Here is a 13715-nt window from a genome sequence, read left to right as displayed (position 1 = left end):
CTGCCAATCCAGAGAGAGTGATGAGAAATGGAGTCTAGAAATAGATAGCAATCAAAAGCTAAGAATTTAAAAGGTGCATTGCTTTTCCTGGTGTGCGTACATCCACATTCAGTCTTATCCTGAAGTCCCCTTGGCTCAGCAGTTTCAGAAGTATCAAAATCATCCTAAAGTCTGCCAGAGTTCCTGGCTGCAAGCGAAAGTGTAGAAAGGAAAATAATTGAAATAGTGACCCTTGGTCTTTGAGAGAGAAAGACAGACTGACTACATGTCTATTCTTCCAGCCAGAATTTTTGTACTTTGAGAATATCTTTAAGAGTGCTATTTTTTTCTTCTTGGATCAGTGTAAGTGCAGAATTAGAAACCCAGGAAAATTATTTAGAAATAAAGTTATAAAGTAGACAAAGGGAATTTCACATCAGGGCCAGCACTCTGCACAAAACAGCTTCAGATAACTGCCAAGGCCCTAGCAGGGTTGAATGTACCGGGTTCGGAATACACCTTTTGCCATTTGTATCCTGGAATTAGCCTTTGAACTTACCCATAATTCTTTGGTATGTGGTGTATCCTGGAGCATTGTGGGCAATTTAAAACGGTTTCTTTCCAGTTCCCTGCTGTTAATTAAGTTGCTGTCCACCTGATGACATTTTTTCTCTGCCCTATTCTACCCTGAAGCTGGCCCTGTTCTGTAACAGTATTGATCAGTATTGGATGGTGCAAACAGATCAACCATAGTTGCCAGCTTTCAAGGTTTGTGGCCGAGAAGTGGTACGGATTGGGGCATGCGTGGCCTGTGCTAGTTAGCAATGTTCATGTGGCATACTGAAAAAACATTTGTATCTTTAGATCCGGGAAAGGAATGTTCCTTCAGGTCTTCTGGCAAACGTTCATGTTGAACAACCAGCCTCTGCAGTTAGTGCCTTCATCTTGCCTGTTCTCTCAGTATAAGGCTCCTAGTGTGTGTTAACTGGCTGATTCTCTAGTTGCCCCATAATCCAGCTTTCTGGCACTGTCTTGACATCTGGAGTCTGTGCTTCCCAGAATATTTCATTAGCTTGGCTGGGACTTGAAGTCCCAATACAGCCACCAGGGCAGGCTGCCATAATCTGCTTGTAGGAATCTTGTAATTAGTGACTGTTCACAACAAGGGCAAAAGCCCTGCTCAGAATATCAGAAAAGGAGATATATACCGTATTATAAATATCAGTGGGAAATTGCAATGGTGGTTTGCAACTGCAGTTTGGCAGTGCAGTCTTTAGGGGCTTCTGAGGCTACATAGGAGAGCTTGGGGGTCATATATGGCCATGGGTTGCCCTCCCAGGTGAATGCTGAGTTGTCTTTCATTGGCAATTTTCCTGTGTCTCCTATTGCTCTGCCTTTTTTTCTTACAAAAGGAAACCAATTAAGGAGAAAAGATGGAATATCTTCTCAGTGACATGTTTGGTAGCATTAGGCTCTGTCCAATTAGAAGCAATTTTCATCCTCAGGGTTGAATCTGGAGCTGATTAAATGGAAGCCATGCCCCAAGATGGAATCCATTATACTTGTATCCTTCAACATTTGTAGGCGCCAAATGCCATTTAATGCCTATCCTTTTAGCTTGACCACATCCACAAGGGGCAAGACGTGCCATACATTTAATAAAAAATGGAGATTTTGTAGATGCCTATGAGGGATGAAAAAGTCCAACCTCCAAAAACGCTGTGTCATTTTTTCCTCAGGCTGTCCAAAGCTGAAACAGCCTTGAGTATGTGAATTATGTATGCCCTTTCACAGTTGCAAAAAGCAGATTTGTAGAACAAGAGAGGTATTGTCAGGTTGTGCTCCCTGCATACAAGATCCAGTTTCATGCAAGCTTTTTGAATGTATCCTTTTCTTTTTAGATGGAAGATGAAGATTCCATTTTGCCCCGGAAGTTGCAAGGAGCACTTGAACACATCCTGGAGCAGAGGAATGAACTGGCAAGTGACAAGGAGGAAATCACGCTCAATGGCAAACAGGGTTGGTTTTTTAATTTAACATTTGGTAGTCCCTTTTTTCTTGACAACGATTGTTTATCAGATCAGTATACTTGTATTTACTGTAGCTTTCCCCAATTTTATGTTGTCCAAATGGTTTGGACATGCTTTCAAACCATTACAGATCAGAAGCTCTGTGAGGGAGCCCAGTATGCAGAGATGCTGGCTTTGTTCATGCACCTTTGTTCCCACCATATTCTTAACCCTTGGTCATGTAAGCTATTGTGTGAAGAAGCACCGTCATCTATCCTGACTCTGCTGTCATTGTGTGATCCTGAGCATTATGTGTATTGAAGGGGGAAGAGAAATCTCCACTTTCCCTGCATCAGGCATAATTCTTCTTTTGTCGGTTACCGTTTTCCTTCCAAACTGAAAAGACTAAAGAATATTAGCTTTGATCATCTTGATGCTCCTCTTTCTCCCAAATCTTTTGGGAAATGTTGCCAATATTGGAGATTAACCCTTTTGAAGCTATTCTGATGGCCATGGAGGGGTTGGCAAAAGTGGATTTAACAACATGGTTGATGTTACATGTATAAAGCTGCCTTAAACTATATTAGGTTACTGGCACAGCTAATGAGGTATTTAGGTGTGGGCCAGATGTTCCTGAACTTCAGTTCTCAGCAACCTGACAAATTATGAAGGATTTGGGGATTAGTTAAGCAACATCTGAGTTGCAGGTTGCCCACTCCTGGTATGCTCATTAGCAGTGTCTCTCCAGGTTTTCAGGGAAGGATCTTTCTCAGTCCCATGGGGAGACATTATCTTCTGTATTCTGCATTGGTCAGACCAAACTGGGACATCCCATCCAGTTCTGGTACTGTAGTTTAGATCATTAACACATTGGAGGGTGTCCAAAGAAGAGCAGTCAAGATGGCAAGGTTCCTGGAAGGAAAAATGTATGCGGAATGGTCAGAGGCTTGCGTATGTTTAGCCTGGAGAAGACTATAGGAAGACGCAATAGCTGTATTCAAGTATTTGAAGGTCTGTCATATAGAAGTCAAGACAGAATTGTTCATAGTTCCAGAATATGGAATAGGAAACAATGGGTTTAAATTATAATGAAGTAAATTATTGGACAGGAGCAAAAAAAAAAAAAAATCCTAACAGTAAGAACTGTTCTATAATAGGAGATGGTGGATTCTGTTTGGCTGGGGGTGTTTAAATAGAGATTGGTTTGCCATCTGTTGGGGATGCTGTAGTAATGGAAGCCTGCACTGGGCAGGGGTTGGACCAGATAATCTCCCAGATCCCTTCCAACACTTACATCTTGTGATTCTATGTTGAAGATAGTACTGAAAACCTTTTGAATGAAAAGCAGAATCACTGCTCCTGAGCACTGGGTCCTCCTAGATGTGGTGGAATAGATCTGGACATTAGCAAAGAACAGCTATGCCACTGAAAAAGATAATTAAACTCTAGTATATTTTTCTTCTGTTTTTATTTCATTCTTTCTCTTCCCTTTCCTCACCTTCCCCACAACATTCCCTCAGAGTCCAGCCCTTTGAATGAAGTGGTGTCAGAAGCTTTTGTCCGCTTCTTTGTGGAGATTGTAGGACACTACTCTCTTTTCATGATTCCTGCTGAGAGGGAAGAAAAGACTCTCCAGCGGGAAGCTTTCCGGAAGTCCGTTTCTTCAAAGAGCCTTCGGCGGTTTCTGGAAGTTTTTATGGAGACTCAGATGTTTGGAGGCTTCATTCAAGAACGAGAATTACGCAAACAGGGAGCCAAAGGTGAGGGAGCCCTCTTGTCAGGAGGACAGCAGATACTATTGGTCTGTCTACTCAGCATTATCGTCACTGATAGCAGCAGTCCAAGATGTTGGAATAGAACTTTCCAACCCTATGTGGAAATGCCGGGAATAGAACCTGAGACCTTTTATCTGCAAAGCATGAATTGTCCTACTGAGTTATAATAGCTCCCTGATACGTGGTGGATCAAGTACAGTCTTAGTTGTGTGGATTTCTGCTTTGCTTCTTTAAGCATCATAATCCTCCCCAATTGCTGATTGCAAGTGAAACTAACAACCTTGATGACTAGTCTTTTATTTTTTGGTCTTGTTCTCTCTAGGTTTGTTTGAGGTACGTGCCCAGGAATACCTGGAGACCCTTCCCAGTGAAGAACAGAGTGGAGTTAATAAATTCCTGAAAGGATTAGGTAAGGGATCCAAGCAAATGCAGCTGCTGAAGTGATCATGCTGATCTTTAATATCTTTTGATTCTACCATGTTTAAATTACAAACACAATTATGCATCTGTGTATCTATGTTTTAGGTAATGTAACATAACATAAGAAAAAAAGGCATTTTTTTTTTTACTTGAAAGAACTTCCAATGTAAATGTTAACTGTGGCAGACATTTTAGTTGGGCATGAGAATTGTGTGTATTGAAAAGCTGCTTCCTACCTTCCAAAATACCTCCTGCCCCATCACATCCCTGCTTAATGTGAGAAGAGCCTTTCCATGGAATTTGATGGTGAGGATATAAGAGTAACAATTTTTAAAATCACCTCAATCTTCCATGGACATAATCTCATGACTTTTCTAGACAATGCTAAAACAATCCAAAATTCCCAGAACATGAGTTCTGCAACTGCAGGAGATTTCAGATGCCTTTGTAAGGGTCATTTTGCAGTCCCCCATGAAGGCATTCTGGGGTCTGAAAAGATGGCAGAGCTGTGACCTCTGCTATTGGGCCTCAGCTCCACAGAGTTTCCATCCTTCTCACTCCTCCACATGAAAAGGTTGGAGATTCAACCTTCAGCTTTTCTGCAGGTGAAGGAGTTGCTCTACTGCCTTTTTCTTTCCATAATAAATATTGCCTCTCTTCTTTCTTTTCCCACCATTGATCCTGTCTAGGTAGCAGAATGAAATTTCTTCATAAGAAATAAGAGTTCGGAGCACCGCTGGGGCGCAGAGAAGGATTATCTTTTCTAAGCATTTCAGCAGACACAACATGGACTCCTTTTGCTTTCCCGTTTTTAAAACCGAGTCCCCCTTAGCCTGCTCCAATGGGGTAGAAGCCTGAAGAGGCACAGTGTTTCACAGCGGCACCTGTGTGAACAGCTGACCAGTGGCCAGAAGGGTCTCTGGGCTTGATGAAGAGCATGCACTGGCAAAGCACTCCCAAACCTCTCTCCCCACTGGCCCTCTGCAGGCTTGGTGGTGATTTTAAGTCCTTAGCTATTAATTTTTTTCTGGAAACGTTCTTATTTATACTGAGGTTAGGAAAACTATTAGGCAGAGACATTTACTCCATTTACTCTCCCAAGGGATGACAGCAAGGACGGAGGCTGCGTTCACTTGGATTGCATGATTGTGAAAGGACATGAAGTGATATGGAAATGACAAGAAGAAAGGGGAAGGGCACATGGAGATGGGGAAAGCTGATCTCTTATACGCCAATGGTTATGGTGGGGGGAACTACTGAATCTGCTCAGAATTTTATCCAACTGACCACTATGTGATGACTTACTGCCCCTTCCTGGACTTTGGGGCACATGTCCACACCCTTCTTTGGAGTAAGCCTGATTTGTTGCAGTTGGAAGTATGTGATTATTAAAACAAAAGAGCGTGTGCGTAGTTCCAAGTACTATATGTAGCTTGTTTTGTTTGAGTGTATCTTCATTAGCTGAAGTTGCAGTAAAATTCAGGGGAGAAGGTGGAGGGCAGAAGCAGTACTTGAAAGATCCTTCCCACCCACCCCCTGCCTCAAAACCACTGAAAAATGTCTGACGGCACTTAAGGATGGATTTGATGGTTCTGGTGATGGGCTTATAGGGCCCCCCCAGTGGCCAGAACTGTGTGAAACCATTGCCTTCTATCATTCCATTCCTCTTGGGTTATTCCATTTGTGTTAGGCTGCAGGCTGATCCATACAGGCATGCATATCATTTAATTTTGTTACATTTATTTACATAACTGTGTTATGTGTGAAGTGACACTGTTGATAAGTGCCATATCTGAGGTGACACGCAGATCACACCTGTGATGTGAAATTTGTGGCAACCTGTTTGTACATTCAAGTCAACAAAGCATAAAGGTGCCAGGACAGGTCATGCTGATATCCACTCCTTTCTCTTTCTGTCCATCTCAATAAAGAGGGCCTCTTGTGCTATTGCCCAGAGCAATGTTTCTCAACCTTGGTCACTTTATGATGTGTGGGCTTTAACTCCCAGAATTCCCCAGCCAGCATGGGAAATTCTGGGAATTGAAACATGGCTGGCTGGGGAATTCTGGGAGTTGAAGTCCACACATCTTAAAGTGGCCAAGATTGAGAAACACTGGCCCAGAGTAAGAGGTTACCTTGACATCTCAACTTCAAGGAAGGCTGTTCAATATTATGCCACCAGATGTGGGGTTCCAGTTTTAGGTGTGACAACTAATGGAAATGCATTGGAGGGTATTTGTCCTGGACAAAAGTGGAGGCTGTCTTTTCACCAGCCACGGGTGGTCTCTTGCTTAAAATACTGTATTACATGTGTACAAACTCTGCTCCTAATTGCAGTAAACGTTCACCTAGAGATAAAAAGAAAAAAGAAAAACTGTAGCTCAGGGATCAGGCACACAGCTTTGTGTATTCAATCTCAGAATTGAAGAAGCTGGAAAAACTTATTTTAGAAATTCTGGAGAGTCACTGAAACACACATATATACACCTCCATCATGTTACTTCCTTTCAGAGTAAGCAGTGTTATTGCAAAGTGGAGAAAAGAATAAGAAGTAATAAAATAAATAAAAGGAAAGAGATAAGGAAAAAGAAAAGGAAATCTGTCTTGAGGGAGTCACTGCTCCTCCAAGATGAAATCATCAAGACAAAGACATCTTCCTTTATAATGCTTTGAATAATTCAGGTAAACTATAGCTTGGAAAGCTTGATTTTATTGAGCAGTTTTCATGGTCAAGATTATTTCATTCCCCATCCCAATACTACACTGAAATGTTTTTGGATCAGCTTTTTTAAGGTTCACAGAGATTGTATATTTTATCTTTCCTGGATACTCCGGGAGAAGCCACCTGGAAGAAAAAATACAGTCCATGAGGAAAACATTCCTGGTTGAGTGAACTGAGTGAACTGCTGGGTTATCATTTATAAGGATATAGGAAAAACTCGGCTGGAACAGGACCAAGGAGTGGAGTGTCTGGTGCTGAACCATGACAGGTCATTGCTTATGTTAAAACCAACCCTTGAAGATGGGAGTGAAGCTGAGGACAGTGACTCATATGAGCATTCCTTTTCTTTCCATCCTTCCCTCAAAACGTTGAACTTTCTCCAGTCAAAAGATGGAAACACCACTGGAGCGACTTTGGAGAATTACGAATGGATGACAATGATAAAAGCTAAAGATAAGTGAGCAAGCTGCAACAAGTCCACAATTTGGAGCCCCCCTAAGCACTTTAACCTTTTTGTGTTAACACTTTAACATGCCAAAGTGAGGATTTGCCTCAGGCTCATGGGACACAACCAGTTGTGTGAATTGCAGGCCAAGTGCATACCAGTTTCCACAACAGCAGAGATACATTGTAAGCAGCAGGAATATGCATCAGACAAATGGTAGCACATGACTTCCCTTATGGTCTGATACAATCAGAAGGAAATGTCAATTAGCTCCTCCAAACTATATGCTTGCTGTAAGCAAGTCTATCAAAAATTAAGAGTAATGACACCCTTGCTAATGTGAAAGTGAATCATTAAAAGTTTTGTATGACGGGGAAAAAAAGCCAGTGCCTTCCATGGTGGAAACCAGAATGCCAACTCATCAACACCTCTTCCTCTTGTTATCTTCACTGTGGAGCCTTTCTGTGCTAGAAAAACCTTGGTAAGTTTAATCACATTTGAGATAACCACAACTACTCGGATTTGCTCAACATTTTAAGGCATAAGCTGCTCATTTGACCCAAGCTTTGAAGAGAATGCCCATGTACTCTAGTTCCCATTTTGATGCTCTCCAGATGTGTTGAAATTCAGGTCCTAGAGAGCATGATAAAAAGCTGGCTGGGAATTTGGGAAGCTAAAGTCCAGCAAATCTTGAGGGCATTGAATTAAGGGGAATTTTACCCTCAAACCACTGTCTGAAATAGGAAAGATTCAGAGTTGGTTACTCAAGCTGTTCATGGCTAAATTGACATTCTGTCCTAGATTTGCCTCTCCATGTTACATTTTGGGACTAGATTAAATCTGATCCAATAGCCTGTTTTTTCTCTTTGGCTGTTTTTCTGATACACATTTTTTTAGACTAGCAAAGCACAACTCAGCCTTTACTATCTTGTCAGGTAAGCCATGTCCACTCGTTACTGTTCCAGGAGCCTAATAAAATGATCTCATTGGTGAAGGAGTGGAACATGTTGAGGGCATTGATTGACCAGTACTTAGCTAATGGCATGCGGTTTCCCACTAACATAAAGGAATTTCCTGCCTAGTCACATGAATGCATCTATGGAGAGGTGTAATACAATTTACACACAATGACTCTGTCTTGAATTAAGCAGAAAATTATTTTTCAGTGTGGAAAGGAGCAGCACAAGACAACTTAAAACACAAGCTGGATTCCTGAGATCAAGGCTAGGCGGACATCATGGGCACCAGGGCATTCATGCACACTTTTAAAGGGCTAGATCTCTCTTTTTTTTTCATCACTGCAGCAGAAATTGATGCCAAACTACAAAGCCTTTCCCATGTTGTAATATCTACATGGGAGAAAGAGGAGTACAAAGAGTGCAGAAACATCCTAAATTTGTCAACTTTTCATTTCATATGACCTTACAGCACCCTCTGCTGTCTATTGCTTGAAGACAGCATTTGAAACCAATGCTCACCACAGTTTCTTACTGTGCACTATGTCACACAATATGACTAATAGTGAGGTTCTAGACATCACTATTACAGATGAGGCATGTATACATATTTAGAAAGCTTTCACTGATCTCTAATTTCCTGTGGAAAAGTTAATTTCTGTATGAAGGATCATAATGTGTACTTTCCATATCTGGAACCATCCAGATGTAAAGGCATTTACTGAAACATTTAGTAGATTAGTCACTACTGTTCCTTCAAAAGTTGGAAGCAGTGTGCATAACTCACCCTCTTCCAATGTTTCTCCATAACACAATCTTGCAAGGGAGGCTGGATTGAGAGAGATTTGGCTATCCCAACATCACCTACTGAGCTCCACTGCTGAAGTTGTACTTGACTTTGGTTTCCGCCTAGTTCAATATTTTAGCCACTACATCACAGTGAGAACGAGCGCTATATTGGGAGGATTTCTACAGGGGATATTTGAAAATACTCAGGGGAGAAGAATCCCTATTCACCTTTATTTTGATGTTCTGCTTAGTTTATGTGGTACCTGTTTGTCGGGAAACTGCTTTGAAGTCACACCTCCCCTTTGGAAGTTTGCAAGTGTAGAGGCCCAAGCAGCCATCGCAATCGGAGGGTTTTCGGCAGGCTTTCAACTGGATCCCAGGGCAAGAATACTGAGAAGGAAAGAAAAGAAACTGCAGATAACAAGCATTGCTTTGGAAAGTAAGGAATGGTGTCTCAATAATTCATTAACTTGTATAGGCTATTTCTTGCTGGGCTTACATTTTTATGATGATCATGGACCAGTGTAGAGACTAAGGAAAATGATGTTGACAGCGAGATGCAAGCTCTGTACCAAGGTGACAAGGGATGAAACTTTTTCTTAAGTCCACAATGTTCAGATAACATTCAGAAGCAGCTTAGAGAGATGCCTCCTTGATTCACTGGAGTGTAGAAGGGGGAGGACTTCCCTCTTAATAACAAAATCAGACTTGCAAGATTCTGTTATGGCCAATCTCAGTAAAAACTTTTAGTTTTCCTGTAGAAATGATTTCTTGGTCTGTTCTACCTAGACAGTAACTTTTATTATCTAAACTTTATTACGGTGGTCTTTGTCAAAGGAGGGAGTGTCATCCCTTTTTAATAGGCAATCTTCTTACAGGTGCAGCTGCTCCCATCCTTACTCTAGAATTATTTACTTATCATATTTATATAGCCGCTCATCTCACATAAAAGTGACTCTTAAAGAATTTCAATTAGAAACATTGCATCTGTTGACTTTTTGGTTGTCAATTATCTGCTTTAAGGAATGAGGGTGAATTTAAAGCATGCCTGCTTGCAAGTTCCTTAATATTGGGGCTTGATGAAATCAGAAGATTCTGTACAACCATCTAATTAATTGCAGTTTCTCCCTTCTTCAAATTTGACTGCTCCACCACCATCCCGCTGCTGACCTGACAAAAACTCAACTACAAAGAAAATTTGATTTCCAACAAGAATTGGAAGAGCATTGCAGGACCAGACCAAAGTTAATTCAAAGTGACATTACTCACCATATCTGTATTAAACTTCCCATGGCCTTCCAAGTGGGCCTCAAGCCCTTGACCCTTGCTTTTTGGAGGGGACAGTGGGAGAAACTGCCTCTTGCCACTTGGCTTCTGCTTACTGGTTCCCAGTTGGGAATTGCTTGCTGCTTTGTCATGGGCTCTATCAGCTAGTTGGGCTTCTCCTGCTGCAGCCTTCCACAATCTGGGAGAAGGTGGTTTCCTCCCTTCTACCCCTCTGTCTCCTCCATGGCTGGGGTTGAGACTCTTCCTAGATTTTGCAGCTCTGGTGGGGTTGACTTCAGCAGCTAGCCCTTTCCCAGCCAATTTCCCACCAGCTTGAGTCAGAAAATAAAACAGCACTGGAAGCACAAGGATGGTCATTCTAGACACTCTCATGCTGTTGTCTTGAGTCGTCTTGCCCAACTATCTAAGTCAAGGGATGCCGTTGCCTTGGAGCCTGCTGGAGCAATTTAAAACAGCTACATGCACTTATGTGTGCTCTCTCCTTTTCCGTGCATGGATGGTGGAAGCCTTTTATGCTTTCGAGTTCCCAGCTCATCCCCCCGCCCCATCATTCCTTACACAAATACACACCTTTTCCCCCCTTTGTTATATTAATTTTGTGGCTTGTATCATCTCCTTGGAAAATTTCTTCCTCTTCCCTCCCCGCTCCTCACCCCCAGTAACACCCAACTTCTTTGCAAAGCATGTACTTCCATTCAGGTGTGTGTCTAATATCATCTTTCCCCTCTATTGTGATCATGGAACATTTCCTCCTCCTCCCATTTTTTTGGATGAGCAGGTGCTCACAGGCACTTTGAGAACTTTGCTGGTGAAAGAGAGAGAGAGAGAGAGAGAGAAAGACAGAGGGAAGGAAGGAAGGAAGGAAGGAAGGAAGGAAGGAAGGAAGGAAGGAAGGAAGGAAGGAAGGGAAGGAAGGAAGGAAAGGGGGAGGGGAGGAGAGGAGAGGAGAGGAGAGGAGAGGAGAGGAGAGGAGAGGAGAGGAGAGAATTCTGCTTAATGAGTAAGTGATGAGTACAACTTTTTTTCCTGTTCTTCTGTAGATGGATTGATCATCCCTGATTTTTGTTGTTCTACAACTGTTGCAACTAGAAACAAATCGGTCCATTTACAGTCCACGTCAGTGGCAATGATAGTCAATTTTGTCCAGTTTTTTCTACTAAAATTATTGTCATTTCTCCCTCTAAAACATAGATTTTTATATATTTTTGAGACTACCATAGCATCTCAAAATTCAGAGAAACATGAATTCTAAGGAATATTTGAGTTTCAATTTATGCGTTAATCTAGGGAGATTTAAACACTCGTTTAAAAATACAACCTAAACCAAGTTCTCCAATACCATTAGCTGAAACTTACTTTTGCTCTGTTGGAATTATGAGTAAAAGCATTTTTAGGTATATCTTCTCAAAGAGCATGTATCTTCCAATACTGTATTTTAAATAAGCAACATCTAAAGTCAGATTTTCAAAGTGTGAAGTGCAAGCTCCATTTAGGTAGACCTTGAGAAAGACTGCACAAAAATGAGAATATTTCACCCTGCATTTATTTATTTTTCCTCCTGATAACAGTATCTCCCAAATTAAAAGTGGTGGCTTCACTGCTTTGCCTAATGTACTGCTCATACCCATAACAATTAGAAGTAGAAACCATACAGATTAAGGAAATACCTGCAAAGATGTTAATTTGCATGAACAGTAGATTTAACTGTTTTTTGAGCCGATGGTTTAGGCTGAACTTTGCTGTAGAAATTTTTATTTTTATTAGTGTATAGTAAACAGAATTACAATAACACAGAATGGGGCTAAGGGAGATACAGGCACCTGAACATAGCCAATCATTCTTCTTCCCTTCCACCTACAATGACTGGAGGCAAACTGGTACAATTGGAGCAGTGGAAGAAAATCTTCAACTCCAACTAAGGCAGCTTCCATATCTTGGCTGTGGGCCACCTCTGAGCCTTGATCCTCGCCAGGCTCACGCTGGTGCTGTTGATCTCTGGAGAAACAGGCTCATGAGAACGGAGGGAAAGGCTGGCTGAGAGGAGGCCCATCCGGATGCAGTTCTCTGTGTCCTCCCCAGCGAGAAGCCCAGCGATGATCCCGGCCATTAAGCTGCAGAGAAGAGAGGCAGCTTGGGCTGAACTAGACCATAAACTCAGGTGAGTGGTAGGTAAGCATGGAATATGGGCTTTTAGAGCATTTCTACCACCCTTACCCCTCCTTACTCTTTGAAGTAACTTCATAGCATAGAGCCTTCCAGATATCTTCCAGATATCAGCCAGCAGCCCCCAGAAGGCAAAAAATTGTAGCTAGCCAGAGCCATGCATGCCCCCACTTTCCCACTTCCTGACCTATAATTCTGGTGGGAGGGGAAAGGGGGTGGCAAAATGTCCCCTTGGAGCAACAATGGAGGATGGGGTCTGGCTTGCAGGTGGGAGGGTGGAAATCTCAGATACTGGTAAGCAAAGGTAGGAGTTTCCATCTGTTGGAAGCCACCAGGCCTGCAGCTCCAGAACAGTGCAAAACCTTTTTGCAAAATACTGCAAAAGAGGAATGGAGCTCATTCTTTATCAGCTCGGCTTCTCAAGCGCCACAGAAGCCCCTTGTCTCTGGGAATCCAGAGGGGCACTGACCACCTCAGAGCAGCTGTGTTCTTGCATATGGCAGGCATCTCTGCCCACCATTCCTGAGCAACTATGTGCATGCTGGGAATTACAATTCAGGAACATCTGGAGGACCACAGGTTTTCAATGCCTTCCAGCTAAGGAGATCAAACCCTTATTCTCAAGATGGAGTTAGACATTGGGAGCAGGGCATGTGAGCTTCTGGGGCCAGCAATAAAATTGCAGAGTGGAAAATGCCAGTTGGGTTACCAACTTCAATCCTTTGTTCTGGGCAGAAATCTGAAATAAAGCACCCCAGACCAAAGGCTGCCCAAACCTTGCTTGAACAGATCCAGTGGTGAACCCCCCTCCAACAATACTTAAGGAAGCCAGTAGGAAGTTTAGCCGCTGACCATCAACAAAGATTTTTTTTTTTTAAGGAAGTATCAGTCTCCTGGGAATTGGATACTCTCCTATCAGAAACCAAACACACACAAAACCAGCCCAGAGTTTGCACACACAGGGAAAGAGCTCTCTCATGCTTTATCCTCTGTCCCACCAACTAGTCAGCCAGAATGTGTTTTTTTAACGGGACTATGTTCCATTTTAACCATCCTGTGTTTTTAAAAAAGGGAACCAAAAGAAATAAAATCTGACTGATTGGTCCACTCTGAACAAGTCCGTTGTTATTTTCTCTACGGTCAAAGCCAACATGAACACAGAGGGGAGTG

At 42.2% G+C, this 13715-nt stretch overlaps 2 protein-coding genes across 5 annotated transcripts in view; one reads left to right on the top strand and one right to left on the bottom strand.

Moving 5' to 3' along the window:
* Nucleotides 1–6039, top strand: part of DENND2A (DENN domain containing 2A) — a 70409-nt gene extending 64370 nt beyond the window's left edge. For 3 of the 4 annotated variants that reach the window (XM_088141138.1, XM_088141136.1, XM_088141135.1), the window contains exons 17-20: nucleotides 1881–1998; nucleotides 3509–3748; nucleotides 4086–4172; nucleotides 4873–6039. In XM_088141138.1, coding sequence (XP_087997264.1) covers nucleotides 1881–1998; nucleotides 3509–3748; nucleotides 4086–4172; nucleotides 4873–4904 — 477 coding nt within the window. In that variant the 3' untranslated portion in view covers nucleotides 4905–6039. Of the gene's footprint in view, nucleotides 1–1880; nucleotides 1999–3508; nucleotides 3749–4085; nucleotides 4173–4872 lie in introns of those variants that run through there. The other variant, XM_088141139.1, reaches the window with a different exon arrangement.
* A 5658-nt stretch (nucleotides 6040–11697) lies between these two features.
* LOC112540522 (uncharacterized) overlaps nucleotides 11698–13715 on the bottom strand; it is a 43067-nt gene continuing 41049 nt past the window's right edge. The window contains exon 19 of the mRNA XM_025166040.2: nucleotides 11698–12493. Within this exon, the coding sequence (XP_025021808.2) occupies nucleotides 12298–12493 (196 nt within the window). The 3' untranslated portion in view covers nucleotides 11698–12297. The remainder of the gene's footprint in view (nucleotides 12494–13715) is intronic.

This window comes from Python bivittatus, unplaced genomic scaffold (assembly GCF_059951505.1).
Source record: "Python bivittatus isolate LINGU-HERP-01145 unplaced genomic scaffold, Pbiv_v1 ctg000330_np1212, whole genome shotgun sequence".
Classification (NCBI taxonomy): Eukaryota; Metazoa; Chordata; class Lepidosauria; order Squamata; family Pythonidae; genus Python; species Python bivittatus.
This window is presented reverse-complemented; position numbering and strand designations above follow the sequence as displayed.